The 19,610-nt window shown below is 46.5% G+C and overlaps 1 protein-coding gene and 1 non-coding gene across 3 annotated transcripts; one reads left to right on the top strand and one right to left on the bottom strand.

The window, feature by feature from the left end:
• Positions 1-8,785: 8,785 nt before the first annotated feature.
• trnaa-agc lies at positions 8,786-8,858 on the bottom strand. The gene has a single exon. It is a non-coding gene; the product is annotated as a tRNA-Ala (tRNA).
• A 443-nt stretch (positions 8,859-9,301) lies between these two features.
• Positions 9,302-19,602, top strand: galk1 (galactokinase 1). Of its 2 annotated transcripts, XM_046368545.1 has the most exons (9): positions 9,302-9,729; positions 11,840-12,029; positions 12,586-12,705; positions 12,788-12,923; positions 13,060-13,241; positions 13,355-13,505; positions 13,627-13,789; positions 14,786-15,226; positions 15,366-16,370. In XM_046368545.1, the coding sequence occupies exons 1-9, from the start codon at positions 9,565-9,567 to the stop codon at positions 15,840-15,842; spliced, it is 2,025 nt and encodes a 674-aa protein (XP_046224501.1). In that variant the 5' UTR covers positions 9,302-9,564; the 3' UTR covers positions 15,843-16,370. The 2 variants fall into 2 exon arrangements, with proteins under 2 accessions (XP_046224501.1, XP_046224502.1); XM_046368546.1 differs by lacking the exons at positions 14,786-15,226; positions 15,366-16,370 and adding an exon at positions 19,199-19,602 and having other exon boundaries at positions 9,310-9,729.
• Positions 19,603-19,610: the final 8 nt, after the last annotated feature.

A 19,610-nucleotide genomic window follows, 5' to 3' on the forward strand; every position in this document is an offset into this window, starting at 1 on the left:
TTTAAAAAATAATCCTATTTAAATATTTTATTATACAATGGATACACAAGAAGTCAAATGTAAACAACCCCAACCCCCAGAATACATACAGTTGAAGTCAGAAGTTTACATACATCTCAGTTTTTCACAATTCCCGACATTTCATCCTAGTAAAAATTCCCTGTTTTAGGTCAGTTAGGATCACCACTTTATTTTAAGAATGTGAAATGTCAGAATAATAGTAGAGAGAATTTTTTATTTCAGCTTTTATTTCTTTCATCACATTCCCAGTGTGTCAGAAGTTTACATACTAATTGAGTGTATTTGATAGCATTGCCTTTAAAACCTTTTGTGACTAGGGGGCAGTATTTTCATTTTTGGAAAAATAACGTTCCCGTAGTAAACAGGATATTTTGTCAGGACAAGATGCTAGAATATGCATATAATTGACAGCTTCAGATAGAAAACACTCTAAAGTTTCCAAAACTGTAAAAATATTGTTTGTGAGTATAACAGAATTGATATTGCAGGTCAAAGCCTGAGAAAAATCCAATCCGGAAGTGATTCATATTTTGTAAACTCTGCGTTCCAATGTGTCCCTATTGAGCAGTGAATGGAATATCAACCAGATGAACTTTTCTCCGTTATTCCCCAAGGTGTAAACTTAAGTAGTACTTTTCATGTACAGCATTGTGACGTAGTTTTACACATTTATGTTGAAGAATACCCGTAAGCGGCTACATTGCGCAAGCGGTCACCTGATGGCTCGCAGAGTGATTCTCGCATAAAATACAGAGGTAGCCATTATTCCAATCGGTCCTACTGAAAAACCAATTGTCCCGATGGATATATTATCGAATAGATATTTGAAAAACACCTTGAGAATTGATTATTACCAACGTTTGCCATGTTTCTGTCGATATTATGGAGCAAATTTTGAATATTTTTAGGCGTTTTTGTGACTGCAATTTCCGGTCGATTTCTCAGCCAAACGTGAAGAACAAACGGACCTATTTCGCCCACAGAAATAGTATTTTTGGAAAAAAGGAACATTGGCTATCTAACTGGGAGTCTCGTTGTAATGAACTTCATCTGCTGTTAGAGGAGAGACAGACCGAAATGCAGCGTGTAGGTTACTCATGACCTTTAATAAAGATAAAGCGGTACATGAAATAATAGAAGAAGAAAACAACAAACGAATGAAACTAATACAGCCTATCTGGTGACTAACACTAAGACAGGTACAATCGCCCACGAAATACAACGCGCACTCAGGCTGCCTAAATACGGTTCCCAATCTGAGACAACGAGAATCAGCTGACTCCAATTAGGAATCGCCTCAGGCAGCCAAGCCTAACTAGACACACCCCTACTAATACACACTCCTAATTAATACAAACCCCAATACGAAATACAACATAAACCCATGTCACACCCTGGCCTACCCAAACATATAACAAAAACACAAGATACAATGACCAAGGCGTGACAGAACCCCCCCCCCTAAGGTGCGGACTCCGGGACGCACCTCAAGAGCATAGGGAGGGTCCGGGTGGGCGTCTGTCCATGGTGGCGGTTCTGGCTAGGGACGTGGACCCCACTCCATAAATGTCCTAGTTCCTCCCCTTCGCGTCCTAGGATAATCCACCTTCTCCGCCGACCATGGCCTAATAGTCCTCACCCTGACCCCCACATAACTGAGGGGCAGCTCGGGACAGAGGTGCAGCTTGGGACAGAGGGGCAGCTCGGGACAGAGGGGCAGCTCGGGACAGAGGGGCAGCTCGGGACAGAGGGGCAGCTCGGGACAGAGGGGCAGCTCGGGACAGAGGGGCAACTCAGGATAGAGGGGCAACTCAGGATAGAGGGGCAACTCGGGACAGCGGGGCAGCCCGGGACAGAGGGGCAGCCCGGGTCAGAGGGACAGCCCGGGACAGAGGGGCAGCCCGGGACCGAAGCAGCCCGGTACTGAGGGGAAGTCCAGTACTGAGGGGAAGACCGGTACTAAGGGGAAGCCCGGTACTGAGGGGAAGCCCGGTACTGAGAGGAAGCTCGGTACTGAGAGGAAGCTCGGGTGTGACATGGGTTTATATGTTGTATTTCGTATTGGGGTTTGTATTAATTGGGATTGTGTATGATTAGGGGTGTGTCTAGTTAGGCTTGGCTGCCTGAGGCGATTCCCAATTGGAGTCAGGTGATTCTCGTTGTCTCGGATTGGGAACCGTATTTAGGTAGCCTGAGTGCGCGTTGTATTTTGTGGGTGATTGTACCTGTCTCTGTGTTAGTCAGCAGATAGGCTGTAATTAGTTCACGTTCCATTTGTTGTTTTCTTATACAGTTATTTCATGTACCGCATTTATCTTCATTAAAGTCATGAGTAACCTACACGCTGCATTTCGGTCTGACTCTCTTCTTACAACAGACTAAAGTCGTTACAGAATCACCCACCATTCACAGACCGAGCAGCGTGTGAACTGGCAGGATCTGAAGGAGGACGTTATTGACAGCAGAAGCATGAGGTATACTACGTGGGAAGAAATCGACAGGTGGGCGGCCGACCCAGAGCGAGTGCAGGAGCCCGCCTGGGATTCCCTACAGCAATGCGAAGAGGGCTATAGACGTATGGATTCGAAAAGGAAAGCACGGCTATACAGAGCGAAAACCAAAAGTAACGGGGGAAAGGGCAGAGAGATAGAGTGGCTGAGTCAGGAGTCAGACCTGAGCCTACTCTCCCTGTTTATTGTGAGGAGCAGCAATATGAGGACTTCTGGTCATGGGAGGAGGAATTAGACGGAAAAGGACCCTGGGCGCAGCCGGGAGAATATCGCCATCCCAAGGAGGAAATAGAAGCAGCTAAAGCGGAGAGGCGCAAGTATGAGGAGGCAGCACGGCGACGCGGTTGGAAACCGGAAAGTCACCCCAAAAAATTATTGGGGGGGGGGGGCTTAGGGAGAGTATGGCTTTGATACGTGCGTGAATTGGACCATTTTCCTGTCATTCTGGCCATTCATAATGTAACGAGTACCTTTGAGTGTCAGGGAAAATGTATGAAGTAAAAAGTACATACAGTAAGTGTCTTTAGGAATGTAGTGAAGTAAAAAAGTACATACAGTAAGTGTCTTTAGGAATGTAGTGAAGTAAAAAAGTACATACAGTAAGCGTCTATAGGAATGTAGTGAAGTAAAAAAGTACATACAGTAAGTGTCTTTAGGAATGTAGTGAAGTAAAAAACAGTCAAAAATATAAATAGTAAAGTAAATTACAGATACCCCCAATAACAACTTAAGTAGTACTTTTAAGTATTTTTTACTTAAGTACTTTACACCACTACTGGAACTCACTTGATGGATGAAACACCATTATATTGTTATGCAGGTGAGTGAGGACCCAAAAGCGATATAACAGAAACAGAGTCTTTTAATGTCCAAACAGGGAAAACATAAATCCTCAATCATTACAGGGGAAGTCCAAACAGGGAAAGCACAAATCCTCTAGTTTAACAGGAGAGTCCCCCTTCTAGTTGTTGAGGAGAGTTGCAAGGCTAGCGGCAACAGACTGCAGGTCCCTTCGGGTAGGCGCAGGCCGTAGCGGATAGAGACACCTGCTCACACGCAGTATCTGAAGACGAGGCAGAATACAACAGGACGGAACAAAGGCAACGCAAACAAGAATCCGACAAGGACAGAAGCAGAAACAGAGAGAGAAATAGAGACTTAATCAGAGGGCAAAATAGGGGACAGGTGTGAAAGAGTAAACGAGGTGGTTAGGAGAATGAGGAACAGCTGGAAGCAGGAACGGAACGATAGAGAGAGAGAGGGATAAAGAGAGAGAAAGAAACCTAATACGACCAGCAGGAGGAAACGAAGAGAAGAGAAAGCACAGGGACAAGACATGACAATACAATACATGACAGTACCCCCCCACTCACCGAGCGCCTCCTGGCGCACTCGAGGAGGAAACCTGGCGGCAACGGAGGAAATCATCGATCAGCGAACGGTCCAGCACGTCCCGAGATGGAACCCAACTCCTCTCCTCAGGACCGTAACGGGAAACGATGAAGAGGGAATCTTAGTGCAATTATTATTATAAAAATGAGACACGGGTAGAGAACTGTAAGAGTTTGAGCCATCAGGACCAAACAGGCCAGGAGAGTAATAACTAGGGACAGACTGAGACACAGCAAGGCTAAGACCAGGAACAGGAGAGAGGCGGTGGCTGAGGACAGACTGAGACACAGCAAGTGCAGGAGCAGGACCAGGAGAGATGCGGTGGCTGGGGACAGACTGAGACACAGCAAGGGCAGGAAAGATGCGGTGGCAGGGGACAGACTGAGACACAGCAAGGGCAGGAGAGATGCGGTGGCTGGGGACAGACTGAGACACAGCAAGGCCAGGAGCAGGACCAGGAGAGATGCTGTGTCTGGGGACAGACTTAGACACAGCAAGGCCAGGAGCAGAAGCAGGAAGAGAGTTACCGGACTTAGTCTGCGCGCAGTCCGAACAAGCAGCCACGAAACGACGCGTGTCACGCTCCTGAGTGGGCCACCAAAAACGCTGGCGAATAGAAGCAAGCGTACCCCGAACGCCGAGGTTGCCGGCTAACTTGGCAGAGTGAGCCCACTGAAGAACGGCCAGACGAGTAGGAACGGGAACGAAAAGAAGGTTCCTAGGACAAGCGCGCGGAGACGGAGTGTGAGTGAGTGCTTGCTTTACCTGCCTCTCAATTCCCCAGACAGTCAACCCGACAACACGCCCCTCAGGGAATCTCCCCTCGGGGTCGGTGGAGGCTACTGAAGAACTGAAGAGACGGGATAAACAATCAGGCTTGGTGTTCCTTGAGCCCGGACGATAAGAAATAACGAACTCGAAATGAGCGAAATACAGCGCCCAACGAGCCTGACGCGCATTAAGTCGTTTGGCAGAACGGATGTACTCAAGGTTCTTATGGTCAGTCCAAACGACAAAAGGAACGGTCGCCCCCTCCAACCACTGTCGCCATTCGCCTAGGGCTAAGCGGATGGCGAGCAGTTCGCGGTTTGCCACATCATAGTTACGTTCCGACGGCGACAGGCGATGAGAAAAATACGCGCAAGGGTGGACCTTATCGTCAGAATGGGAGCGCTGGGACAGAATGGCTCCCACGCCCACCTCTGACGCGTCTACCTCGACAATGAACTGTTTAGTGACGTCAGGTGTAACAAGGATAGGAGCGGATGTAAAACGCTTCTTGAGGAGATCAAAAGCTCCCTGGGCGGAAACGGACCACTTAAAGCACGTCTTGACAGAAGTAAGGGCTGTGAGAGGAGCTGCCACTTGAAACGCCGATAGAAATTCGCGAAACCGAGAAAGCGCTGCAGTTCGACACGTGACTTAGGGACGGGCCAATCGCTGACAGCATGGACCCTAGCGGGATCCATCTGAATGCCTTCAGCGGAAATAACAGAACCGAGAAATGTGACGGAGGAGACATGAAAAGCGCACTTCTCAGCCTTCACATAAAGACAATTCTCTAAAAGGCGCTGGAGGACACGTCGAACGTGCTGAACATGAATCTGGAGTGACGGTGAAAAAATCAGGATATCGTCAAGGTAAACGAAAACAAAGATGTTAAGCATATCACTCAGTACATCATTCACTACTGCCTGAAAGACAGCTGGAGCATTAGCGAGACCGGACGGCAGAACCCGGTATTCAAAATGCCCTAACGGAGTGTTAAACGCCGTCTTCCACTCGTCCCCCTCCCTGATGCGCACGAGATGGTAAGCGTTACGAAGGTCCAACTTAGTAAAGAACCTGGCTCCCTGCAGAATCTCGAAAACTGAAGACATAAGGGGAAGCGGATAACGATTCTTAACCGTTATGTCATTCAGCCCTCGATAATCCACTCAGGGGCGCAGGTTCCCGTCCTCTTCCTTAACAAAAAAGAACCCTGCTTCGGCGGGAGAGGAGGAAGGGACCACGGTACCGGCGTCGAGAGCTACAGACAAATAATCTTCGAGAGCCTTACGTTCGGTAGCCGACAGAGAGTCTAGTCTACCCCGTGGGGGAGTGGTACCCGGAAGGAGATCAATACAACAATCATACGACCGGTGAGGAGGAAGGGAGGTGGCCCTGGGCCGACTGAAGACCGTGCGCAGATCATGATATTCCTCCGGCACCCCTGTCAAATCACCAGGCTCCTCCTGTGAAGAGGGGGCAGAAGAAACAGGAGGGATAGCAGACACTAAACACTTAACATGACAAGAGACGTTCCAGGAGAGGATAGAATTACTAGACCAATTAATAGAAGGATTATGACACACTAGCCAGAGATGGCCCAAAACAACAGGTGTAAAAGGTGAACAAAAAATCAAAAAATAAATGGTTTCACTATGATTACCAGAGACAGTGAGGGTTAATGGTAGCGTTTCACGCTGAATCCTGGGGAGAGGACTACCATCCAAGGCGAACATAGCCGTGGGCTCCCCTAACTGTACATAAAACAGCCCTCCGCCCCAGAGTCTATTAATGCACTGCAGGAAGCTGCCGAACCGGTCCAGCGTAGATGGACCGACAAGGTAGTACAGGAACTTGACGGAGAGACCAGAGTAGTAGCGCTCGCCAGTAGCCCTCCGCTTACTGATGAGCTCTGGCCTTTTACTGGACATGAAATGACAAAATGACCAGCGGAACCGCAATAGAGACAGAGGCGGTTGGTGATTCTCCGTTCCCTCTCCTTAGTCGAGATGTGAATACCCCCCAGCTGCATGGGCTCAACACCTGAGCCAGTGGGGGGAGATGGTAGAGATGCGGAGATGGGGGACACTGTTAACGCGAGCTCTCTTCCATGAGCTCGGTGACGAAGATCTACCCGTCGTTCTATGCGAATAGCGAGTTCAATCAAAGAATCCACGCTGGAAGGAACCTCCCGGGAGAGAATCTCATCCTTTACCTCAGCGTGGAGACCCTCCAGAAAACGAGCGAGCAACGCCGGCTCGTTCCAGTCACTGGAGGCAGCAAGAGTGCGAAACTCTATAGAGTAATCCGTTATGGATCGATTACCTTGACATAGGGAAGACAGGGCCCAGGAAGCTTCTTTCCCAAAAACAGAATGATCAAAAACCCGTATCATCTCCTCCTTAAAGTTCTGATACTGGTTAGTACACTCAGCCCTTGCCTCCCAGATTGCCGTGCCCCACTCACGAGCCCGTCCAGTAAGGAGAGATATGACGTAGGCGATACGAGCAGTACCCCTGGAGTACGTGTTGGGCTGGAGAGAGAACACAATATCACACTGGGTAAGGAACGAGCGACATTCAGTGGGCTCCCCAGAGTAACACGGTGGGTTATTAATTCTGGGCTCCGGAGACCCGGAAGCCCAGGAGGTAACCGGTGGATCGAGGCGGAGATTGTGAATATCCTCCGAGAGGCCGGAGACTTGGGCGGCCAGGGTCTCAACGGCATGTCGAGCAGCAGACAATTCCTGTTCGTGTCTGCCTAGCATCGCTCCCTGGAACTCGACGGCTGAGTAGAGAGAATCCGAAATCGCTGGGTCCATTCTTGGACGACCAGCAGGAGGAAACGAAGAGAAGAGAAAGCACAGGGACAATACATGACATATATGCTATTAAATTCCATCATTTGGTGTTTTATGCTGACGGTTGAGTCTCAGGCACCACTGCAGAATCTCCCATAATTCAATTGGGTTGAGATCTGGTGACTGAGATACAAGCAGACACACACAACCTTTAAAACCCCTATGCTCTTTTGAGACCCCTCTTTCAAAATCACCGAGATCGCTTCTTCTAGCCGTTGTAGACAAAATAATGGGCTACTGGGCAGTTTTATGCAGGACCCTAAGCATGGTGTTGTTACGCTTTAATTACTTAATTAAGGAACCACAACTATGTGGAAGCACCTGTTTTCAATATTTATTTTATTTATTTAACCTTTATTTAACTAGGCAAGTCAGTTAAGAACAAATTCTTATTCACAATGACGGCTTACCAAAAGGCAAAAGGCTTCCTGCGGGGCCGGGCCTGGGTTTTAAAAAATTATCATAAATACAATATAAATATAGGACAAAACACACATCAAAACAAGAGAGACAACACAACACTACATAAAGAGAGACCTAATACAACAACATAGCAAGGCAGCAGCACATGACAACACAGCATGGTAGCAACACAACATAACAACAACATGGTAGCAGCACAAAACATGGTACAAACATTATTGGGCACAGTCAACAGCACAAATGTCAAGAAGGTAGAGACAACAATACATCACACAAAGCAGCCACAACTGTCAGTAAGAGTGTCCATGATTGAGTCTTTGAATGAAGAGATTGAGATTAAACTGTCCAGTTTGAGTGTTTGTTGCAGCTCGTTCCAGTCGCTAGCTGCAGCAAACTGAAAAGAGGACCAGGGATATGTGTACTTTGGGGACCTTTAACAGAATGTGACTGGCAGAACGAGTGTTGTATGTGGAGGATGAGGGCTGCAGTAGATATCTCAGACAGGGGGGAGTGATGCCAAACAGGGTTTTATAAATAAGCATCAACCAGTGGGTCTTGTGAGGGTATACAGAGATGACCAATTTACAGAGGAGTATAGAGTGCAGTGACAATATACTTTGTATTCCTCATTTACTCAATTGTTTCCTTTATTTAGGCAGTTATCTCTAGTTGGATGATAACATTTACCGCCCTCCACTGAAAGAGATAGAGGGAAGGCATGGTAAAGTGTTGAACATGCATTGTATTGGATAATAAATATTCACTACACAAATACTGCCTTTGATATCTCGGGAGATGCTGCGAAAAGTATTGGAGGATGCGGGCATCGATCCCGCTACCTCTCGCATGCTAAGCGAGCGCTCTACCATTTGAGCTAATCCCCCAGTTGTTGTTACAGGCGATGTTTTGAGTACTAGACTCACATCACTGCAAGAGTTTACAGTACTGGGATAATTAGTTATCAATGGCTAGGTTTCATCCACTAGTTGAAAGATTTTTAAGCGAAAACTATAACATTAGCACAAAAAATATGCGCATTCTACCTAAAAGGGGATGGTTGTAGCGAGAACAACAGGACATAACATTACGTGAGTCCAATGACATAAGACATAATGTTATTCATGACAATATTTGTACAAAAAAGCGTTTCCGTGCGCTATTTGTCACATAATCTATTTCACCGACATAAAATCCACCCTTGTCGAATATATTTTGTATTGTTGACGTTTACTAGTCATTTCAATAAAATGTCTATTTCCTTGTACATTAGTTTTCGGGAAGGGACGCGGCTGACAGTGTCATGTGACCTTTCTAAGCCAATCGCAGGGTAAAAACAAACCAGCTCAATTCAGGAAGTGAGTCAGCTGACACATGTCATATTATCACAATTATTGTAACGTTAGTCCAACTCCAAAAAAGATTTATTCGTTAAAAAAAAACTTGTAATGCACTATTATTTATAGTGATTCAAACGGTATCTCAAACTTAGAACCTCACGTAAGATTCTAATGATTGAAGTTTACAAAGTGCTGCTGCAGGATTTTGGACTCTGAATTCGTGATTTGTCTACTCTACTCGTCTGCTCCATTCATGGCCAGTCCAGTCCCGAGTGTGTCTGAGTTGGTTGCCGAGGCTCGACGTGTGTACGAGCAGAGCTTCGGGGGAGATGGTCCACAGGTGGCAGTGTGTGCCCCAGGCAGGGTCAACCTGATTGGGGAGCACATCGACTACAACCAAGGATTCGTCCTCCCTATGGTAATAATGACATGAATGTTGTGTTTATTATATCAATGGTTGTTTATTTAGGACTGTAAAGTGTCACTTATATAGTCCAGTCCACACTGGGTACACAGATAAATGAACTCCCTGCCGTTTGTAATTGACAGCTGAAGTACAGTACCAGTCAAAAGCTTGGATACACCTAATCATTCATGGGTTTTTCTTTATTATCTGGATTTTTATTTTATTTTATTATTCTACATTGCAGACTATTAGTGAACCCATCAAAACAACGAAATAACACATAGGGAATCATGTAGTAACCAAAAAAGTGTTCAATCAAAATATATTTGCGATTTTAGATTTTTCAAAGTAGCCACCCTTTGACTTGATGACACTGTTGGCATTCTCTCAACCAGCTTCATGAGGAATGCTTTTCCAACAGTCTTGAAGGAGTTCCCACATATGCTGAGCGCTTGTTGGATACATCATCCCAAACCATCTCAAATGGGTTGAGGTCAGTGGATTGTGGAGTTCAGGTCATCTGATGCAGCACTCCATCACTCTCCTTGGTCAAATAACTCTTACACGGCCCAGAGGTGGGTTTTGGGTCATTGTCCTGTTGAAAAACAAATGATAGTTTGTGCTGGGCAGGCAGGCTCAAGCACAAACCAGATGGGATGGCATATCGCTGCAGAATGCTGTGGCAGCCATGCTGGTTAAGTGTGCCTTGAATTCTAAATAAATCACAGACAGTGTCACCAGCAAAGCACCCCCAAAACATCACACCTGCTCCTCCATGCATCACGGTGCTAACCACACATGAGATTATCCGTCTACCTACTCTGCGTCTCACAAAGACACTGCGGTTGGAACCAACCATCTCACATTTGGATTCATCAGACCAAAGGACAGGTTTCCACCAATCTAATGTCCATTGCTGGTGTTTCTCGGCCCAATCAAGTCTCTTCTTTGGTGTCCTATAGTAGGGGTTTCTTTGCAGCAATTTGACCATGAAGGCCTGATTCACACAGTCACCTCTGAACAGTTGATGTTGACATATTAATTTAACTCTGTGAAGTTGACTGGTACTGTATGTGGTTATTTGATTTGTACAGGGTCATTGTATATAGGCGAGGAGACATTGGAAATGTACATGACATGGCTGTACAGATACCCAGCCCAGAAGCAAAGGAGACATTGGAGATGTATGCTACCGTTCAGAAGTTTGGGGTCACTTAGAAATGTCCTTGTTTTTGAAAGTAAACCCCATTTTCTTATCCATTGAAATAACATCAAATTCATCAGAAATACAGTGTAGACATTGTTAATGTTGTAAATGACTATTGTAGCTGGAAACGGCAGATTTTTTTAATGGAATATCTACATAGGTGTACAGAGGCCCATTATCAGCAACAATCACTCCTTCAAGTTTATAATTTTAAAAGGCTAATTAATCATTAGAAACCCTTTTGCAATTATGTTAGCACAGCTGAAAACTGTTGTTCTGATAAAAGAAGCAATAAAACTGGCCTTCTTTAGATGAGTTGAGTATCTGGAGCATCAAAATTTGTGGGTTCGATTACAGGGTCAAAGTGGCCAGAAACAAATAACTTTTTTCTGAAACGTGTCATTCTATTCTTGTTCTGAGAAATGAATGCTATTCCATGTGAGAAATTGCCAATAAACTGAAGATCTCGTACAACGCTGTGTACTACTCCCTTCACAGAACAGCGCAAACTGACTCTAATCCGAATAGAAAGAGGAGTGGGAGGCCCTGGTGCACAACTGGGCAAGAAACAGACGCCTCACAAGTCTTCAACTGGCAGCTTCATTAAATAGTAGCCGCAAATTACCAGTCTCAACATCAACAGTGAAGAGGTGACTCCGGGATGCTCTGTCCAGTGTCTGTGTTCTTTTGCCCATCTTAATCTTTTCTTTTTATTGGCCAGTCTGAGATGTGGCTTTTCCTTTGCAACTCTGCCTAGAAGGCCAGCCTCCCAGAGTCGCCTCTTCACTGTTGACCTTGAGACGGGTGTTTTTCGGGTACTATTTAATGAACATGGTTTTACAGATCCCCAGCCCAGAAGCACTCGCCAGTCAGTCACATATCTCCAATGCGGTATCTCTTTCATCCTTGTGCCAGGCTCTGCCCATGGTGACGGTGGTGGTTGGCAGTAGGACCTCTGGCCAGAGTGCCTCCATCATTACTGCTGCTAAAGATGTGGAGGAGCCCAGGAGAGTGGACTTTGACTTGCCCAATGACAAGGCTCCTCTGTCTCCTGGGAAACCCAGCTGGGCCAATTATGTCAAAGGAGTGGTGCAGCACTACAGAGGTGAATGGAAAACAATACCTCATGTATCACATCATGAGTCCTGTTGAAATGTGATGTGTTGTGTCACTCTCTCTCTCTCTCTCTCCCCCCTTTGTCTCTCTCTCTCTCTCTCTCTCTCTCTCTCTCTCCCCTTTATCTCCTCTCTCTCTCTCTCTCTCCCCTTTGTCTCCTCTCTCTCGCTCCCCCCTTTGTCTCCTCTCTCTCTCTCTGTCTCTCTCGCTCCCCCCTTTGTCTCCTCTCTCTCTCTCTGTCTCTCTCGCTCCCCCTTTGTCTCCTCTCTCTCTCTCTGTCTCTCTCTCTCCCCCTTTGTCTCCTCTCTCTCCCCCTCTCTCTCTCACTCCCCCTTTGTCTCCTCTCTCTCTCTGTCTCTCTCTCTCCCCCTTTGTCTCCTCTCTCTCCCCCTCTCTCTCTCACTCCCCCTCATTCATATATATATATATATGTATATATGTATCGCTGTGTCTCTCTCTCTTTCTCTCGCTCTCCCTCCTCTCGATATCTTTCACTTTCTGCCCCCCCCCTCTATCTCTCTGTCTCTCCCCGTCCCTCACTTCAGCTCCTCCAGTCCCAGGGTTCAGGGCAGTGATAGCAAGTAGTGTCCCTCTAGGGGGCGGTCTGTCCAGCTCAGCCTCTCTAGAGGTAGCCATGTACACATTCCTACAGCAACTCAAGCCAGGTGAGTGGACTATATTTGGGTGACATCCAATAGTCTGTGAGTGAGGCTAGATGTCATAATGCCATCCCACTACCCTCCTCAGATGACGGGGACAAGGTGGCGAAGGCGGTGGCGTGCCAGAAGGCAGAACACACCCATGCAGGTGTGCCCTGCGGCATCATGGACCAGTTTGTCTCCGTGCTGGGCAGGGAGGCTCATGCTCTTCTCATAGACTGCAGGTAACAGGCCTGGTTATAGGCTCAATTGTTATGTATGGCTAATGCTATAGGCTCATTGTAAAGTAACGCTAACACTGTACTTAAAAGGGTTGTTACTGTCTTTTTACTGTGTAATACGCTGCTGTTGTCCGCTCAGGTCTCTGGAGGCCACTCCTGTCCCTCTGTCAGACCCAGGCCTCGTCATCCTCATCAGTAACTCGAACGTGAAGCATTCTCTGACGGGCAGCGAGTACCCTAGCAGACGACGACAGTGTGAGGAGGCAGCCGCCATCTTGGAAAAGGCCAGCCTGAGAGATGCCACACTGAAGGACCTGGAGGGTAAGAACGAGAGGATGTTCTAGTCTAATACAGTCAATCGTCGTATTCTGATATTTATTATTATTATTATTATTATTATATATTATTCTTGTGATCCCCCCCCATTGTTCCAGATGCTAAGAGCCGATTGGACGATGAGACCTATCGAAGGGCTCGTCATGTAATTGAGGAGATAGAGCGGACGGCCCAGGCAGCAGAGGCCCTGAAGAAAGGGGCCTACAAAGAGTTTGGCAAACTCATGGTAGAAAGCCACAACTCACTCAGGTGAGTAGAGAACACCCTCATATAAATCTTCAGTCAATGTGTTAATGTCCAGAATACTTTTTTTTTGCATGAAAACCCATGATAGAAATGCATCCCTCGGTAATGTGTTCCCTACTGTCAGGGACTTGTATGAAGTGAGCTGCAAGGAGCTGGATGAGCTGGTGTCTGCAGCCGTAGAGGTGGAGGGTGTGTTTGGCAGCAGGATGACAGGGGGAGGGTTTGGAGGATGTACCGTCACACTACTGCAGGCTGAAGCCATAGACAGGACCATGCAGCACATACAGGTGAGGAAGAACACACACACACACACACACACACACACACACACACACACACACACACACACACACACACACACACACACACACACACACACACACACACACACACACACACACACACACACACACACACACACACACACACACACACACACACACACACGGCAGGTGAATTGTTAGATATTACTGCACTGTTTGAGCTAGGAACACAAGCATTTCGCTACACCCGCAATAACATCTGCTAAATATGAGTATGTGACCAATAAAACTTTATTTGACACACACACTGTGAAGGGAACTTGGTGACAAGCTTGCACAAACGAATCACTGTGGATAAAAGCACTTTTAGAATCTCTTCTGTCACTTTAAGACTAACTGCTCGGTCCCGGGGCTGTGTCTTGCCCGGACAGCCCTGAGAGAGAGAGAGAGAGAGAGAGAGAGTGTGTTTGTGCACGCACTGCCTGTCTGTGTGTGTGTGAGAGCACTGAGCATGGGTTACGGCAGGAGAATAAAAGCTAGCAGCGTCCCATTATTAGCATTCGAGTCCGGTCGCCTCGCTGTCCTTCTCTCCCGTCTCCCACTGCCAGCAGCTCTGAAACAAACAGCCTTTTGCAACTAGCCAGGCCTCAGCTCACTGACAGGAATCCTAAACAGCACAAGACCATGAAGAAACAGAACTACTGATAGATAAATCGACCTGCGCAGAACACCGGCTTTTTACAGATCCAGCTTCCAGACACACTGGGACTATATTTTCTGATCTTTTTTGTCTTCTCATCATTCTTGGGTCTTTTTGTGACTCGCTTATATCCCGGATACAGATTCGCCCTTCCACCTCTGAAACCAAAGTGTCTTCAGGATACAAAAGACACTTGAAACTTCTAAGTTTGTTTGAACAGCACTGCATTCCATCGAAAAGAGACAAGAACAGGAGTGTTCCACAAGAGTTCCACCACTTCCAATCCAGAGTGTTCTAATCTTGTGTTCTAACCTGAGCAGAGGTCGTCTCAGTGCCTGAGGATGCTGAACCTAAACTCCCCGGACAGCAACACTTATAGCAACAGTAACTCCCTGTCGGATCCCGTGTCTCTCAACGTTGGCGGGGAGATCTACACCACGACCCTGGACACTCTGACACGCTACCAAGACTCCATGCTGGGGGCTATGTTCACCGGACAGATCTCCACGCTCCGGGACAAACAAGGAAACGTGTTCATCGACCGCGATGGGAAAGTTTTCCGCTATATCCTGAACTTCCTGCGTTCCAGCTCCCTGGACCTGCCGGAGGGGTTCTCTGAGATGAGGCTGCTGAGGAGGGAGGCAGATTTCTTCCAGATACGCCCCCTACTGGATGAGATACGGCGGCGAGTTGAGGCCGGACCGCTCAGCCTGAGAGACGCACCCAGAGGAGCCATGCTGCTGTTGGATGTGGACTGCCAGGTGTGTGTGTGTGTTTTTCTTTGCGTGTTTGCTAGCGTTGTAATTTAAGCATACGTGTGTGCATGTGGGTTGGTTAATGTGGATCGTGGGTGTGCCTCCACATTAGCACTGCAGTATCAACCTGTCGTTCTCATTCCAGGTACGCGTGCTACACTACAACCTACGCCGTGCTCCTGAGAACTACGAACTCCGCACATGCTCAGTGCGCATCCTCACTGCCGAAATCTTCTGTACCTGGCGTGCCTTTCTGGTTCTCCTCTGTGAGCGCTTCTCCTACCGTAACACCCAGGGTCCTACCTCCCCCCTCCCCAGTGACCAGCGCCACAATCGGCTCAAACTGGAGTGGGTTCCCCGGCCAGACGAACTTCCCCAGGACCAGTATGAGAAACAGCAGTACCGAGGACTCGTCGTCTCGGACTCTTGGGCCACACAGACCCACTCTGGGGACCTATGTGATGTCATCATCCCGCGCCGCAGCCCCTGTGATGTCAAAGACATGCGCGGGTTTGTGGAGGAGCTGCTGACGGTGTCTCTGGCGGAGGGTTTTAGGGTCGACTCAGTGACCCCTGACCGCATGGACATTTTGAACTGCCGTACTCTGCAGCTTGTGCGTTAGTGATATAGCTTATTCCAGCTCACCACTGAACCACCAGTCATAGACTTACTAAAATAACAAAGGTCACCCTATATTGTTTCCAACCTACTGAAAATGACTGCTTATGAATGGTCTATAACTAACAGACTTTACTAACATTGGAAAGGTCAATCTATAATGTTTACAATCCTCTCTTTGATGTGAAGCTGAGACTGATCCTGCCATCTGAACCCTCTAACGAACTCTGACCTCAGTAGCCCTGCCGTGGAGTCCGTTCTAAACTGTAGGGTAGGCCTTCATCTGGTTTTACAGAATAGACCCTGTCCCCAACAATAAGGAATGGTTGTCAGCTCGTCCTGTTGATGATCAGTGCATTTGTTAAAGAGGGAGACGGAGACAGGGTGTGTTAGAGTTTGTGGATTGTCTGTGAGAGAGTGTGCTGCGTTGGTAGGAGGGGTGATCTGACCATTCCACAGAGCGGGTATGAGTACATTTGTTTGTACTGTTTTGTAAAACAGTGTTACATTGTAATAAACTGACCAGTCTGTAGATATGTTTTCAGCTCATCAATTTAATAAAAACACTACTAAATGAAATGTATTTCTCCCTGAACCCCCTATCAGTCAGACTGGTTCAAGTTCCTTTCCTCAAATAAAATAAAATGTTATTGGTCACATACACATGTTTAGTAGATGTTGTTGGGGGTGTAGCGAAATACTTTTGTTTCTAGCTCCAGCAGTTCAGTAAGATCTAACAAGTAATATCTAAGAAATTCACAACAATACACACAAATCTAAAGTAAAGGAATGGAATAAAGAATATAGCAATATTTGGACAAGCAATGTCAGAGTGACAGACTGAGATACAGTAGAATAGAATACAGTATATACACAGGAGTAAATGCTAAATATGTAAACATTAATAGTCGAACACTAGTCCCTTTAATAAAGTGGCCAGTGATTTCAAGTCTATGTACAGTTGAAGTCGGAAGTTTACATACACTTGGGTTGGAGTCATTAAAACTCGTTTTCAACCACTCCACAAATTTCTTGTTAACAAAGTTTTGGCAAGTCGGTTAGGACATCTACTTTGTGCATGATACAAGTAATTTTTCCAAGAGTTGTTTACATAACCTGAAAGGCTGCTCAGCAAGGAAGAAGCCACTGCTCCAAAACCGCCATTAAAAAGACAGACTACGGTTTGCAACTGCACATGGGGACAAAGATCGTACTCCTTGGAGAAATGTTCTCTGGTTTGATGAAACAAAAATATAACTGTTTGGCCATAATGACCATCGTTATGTCGGTAGGAAAAAGGGGAGGCTTGCAAGCCGAAGAACACCATCCCAACTGTGAAGCACAGGGGTGGCAGCATCATGTTGTGAGGGTGCTTTGCTGCAGGAGGGACTGGTGCACTTCACAAAATAGATGACTTCATGAGGGAGGAAAATGATCTGGATATATTGAAGCAACAACTCCAAGACATCAGTCAGGAAGTTAAAGCTTGGTCGCGAATGGGTTTTCCAAATAGACAATGACCCCAAGCATACTCCCAAAGTTGTGGCAAAATGGCTTAAGGACAACAAAGTCTAGGTATTAGAGTGGCCTTCACAAAGCCCTGACCTCAATCCCAGAGAACATTTGTGGGCAGAACTGAAAAAGCGTGTGCGAGCAAGGAGGCCTACAAACCTGACTCTGTTACACCAGCTTTGTCAGGACAAATGGGCCAAAATTCACCCAACTTATTGTGGGAAGCTTGTGGAAGGCTGACCAAAACTTTTGACCCAAGTTAAATCATTTAAAGGCAGTGCTACCAAATACTAATTGAGTGTATGTAAACTTCTGACCCACTGGGAATGTGATGAAAGAAATAAAAGCTGAAATAAATCACTCTACTATTATTCTGACATTTCACATTCTTAAAATAAAGTGGTGATCCTAACTGACCTAAGACAGGTATTTTTACGTGGATTAAATGTCAGGAATTGTGAAAAAATGAGTGTAAATGTATTTGGCTAAGGTGTATGTAAACTTCCGTCTTCAACTGTATAAATGGCAGCAGCCTCTAATGTGCTAGTGATGGCTATTTAACAGTCTGATGGCCTTGAGATAGAAGCTGTTTTTCAGTCTGTTAGTCCCAGCTATGATGCACCTGTACTGACCTCGCCTTCTGAATGATAGCGGGGTGAACAGGCAGTGGCTCGGGTGGTTGTTGTCCTTGATGATCTTTTTGGCCTTCCTGTGACATCGGATGCTGTAGGTGTCCTGGTGGGCAGGTAGTTTACCCCTGTGATGCGTTGGGCCGGCCGCACCTCCCTCTGGAGAGCCCTGCGGTTGCGGGCGGTGCAGTTGCCGTACCAGGCGGTGATACATCCCGACAGGAGATATCAATTGCTATCATCTGTAAAAGTTTGAGGGTTTTAGGTGCCAAGCCACATTTATTCACTCTCCTGATGTTGAAAAGGCGGATGGAGGATTCTTCACCTTCTTCACCGCACTGGCTGTGTGGGTGGACCATTTCAGTTTGTCCGTGATGTGTACGCCGAGGAACTTCAAGCTTTCCAACTTCTCCACTGCTGTCCCTTCAATGTGGATAGGGGGGTGCTCCCTCTGCTGTTTCCTGAAGTCCACGATCAGCTCCTTTGTTTTGTTGACGTTGAGTGAGAGGTTATTTTCCTGGTACCACACACCCAGGGCCCTCACCTCCTCCCTGTAGGCTGTCTCATCATTGTTGGTAATTAGGCCTACTACTGCAAACTTGATGATTGAGTTGGAGGCATGCATGCTGAGCATGCACCCTTGTGGGGCCCCAGTGTTGAGGATCAGCGAAGTGGAGATGTTGTTTCCTACCTTCACCACCTGGGGGCGGCCTGTCAGGAAGGTCAGGACCCAGTTGCACAGGGTGGGGTTCAGACCAAGGGCCTCGAGCTTAATGATGAGCTTGGAGGGTGTTGAATGCTGAACTGGAGGGGCTTTTAGGGTGTTGAATGCTGAACTGTAGTCAATGAACAGCATTCTCAACTAGGTATTCCTCTTGTCCAGATGGGATAGGGCATCTGTACTGACATTTTGTCTGTACTGTAGGAGGAAGGGGGATGTGATGTGTAATTTTAGAATGGAGGAAGGAGGAAGTATGTGAGAGGAAAATATAAGTATGGAAGAGGAAAGATGCCTGGTTGGAAAACAGCTTGTCTCTTCCTCTTATCCATCTACTCAGTCCCCAATGCAGCTTTGTTTGCAGATCCTGAAGGAAACATGTATGTGCAAGCAATAGGATGATGTTGGCTTCACTTGTATCTTTACATTACTGTTTTCAATATTTTGAACTAACTCAAAAGCAAATAAATGAACTCATTAGTTTTGGATTTCTCTCTACAGGAGCGATACAGTGGATCCCCAACTTTCTACATCACAACTCCCTCACAAGGAGCTCGGGTCATGAGTCTATGAAGAGCAAATACTACATTTTTCCATCATGTACAACTTCATCGCAAAAAAACAAAAACACATTCCTATTGATTTTTCTAGGATCTTTTGTTCGCTTATGTAGCAATGTTTAATCAATCCTGTGGGGGTGAAATGAGCAGCTAAAGCAATCTATTGTAAGGCGTTTCTTCAGATATGAATTCAGCTAGTAATTGCCAAGCACTAAAATCAAATAAAGTATAATCTCTTGTGGTTGCGTCTGAAAGACTAATAATGTTGTTTTGTACAATTGCAAAAAAAATGCCATTAATATGGGATGATTGTTCCACTATAAATAAACAATCGTCTAAACTTCAGGATGAGT

The sequence above is a fragment of the Oncorhynchus gorbuscha genome, linkage group LG11, assembly GCF_021184085.1.
Source record: "Oncorhynchus gorbuscha isolate QuinsamMale2020 ecotype Even-year linkage group LG11, OgorEven_v1.0, whole genome shotgun sequence".
In the NCBI taxonomy this organism is placed as follows: domain Eukaryota; kingdom Metazoa; phylum Chordata; class Actinopteri; order Salmoniformes; family Salmonidae; genus Oncorhynchus; species Oncorhynchus gorbuscha.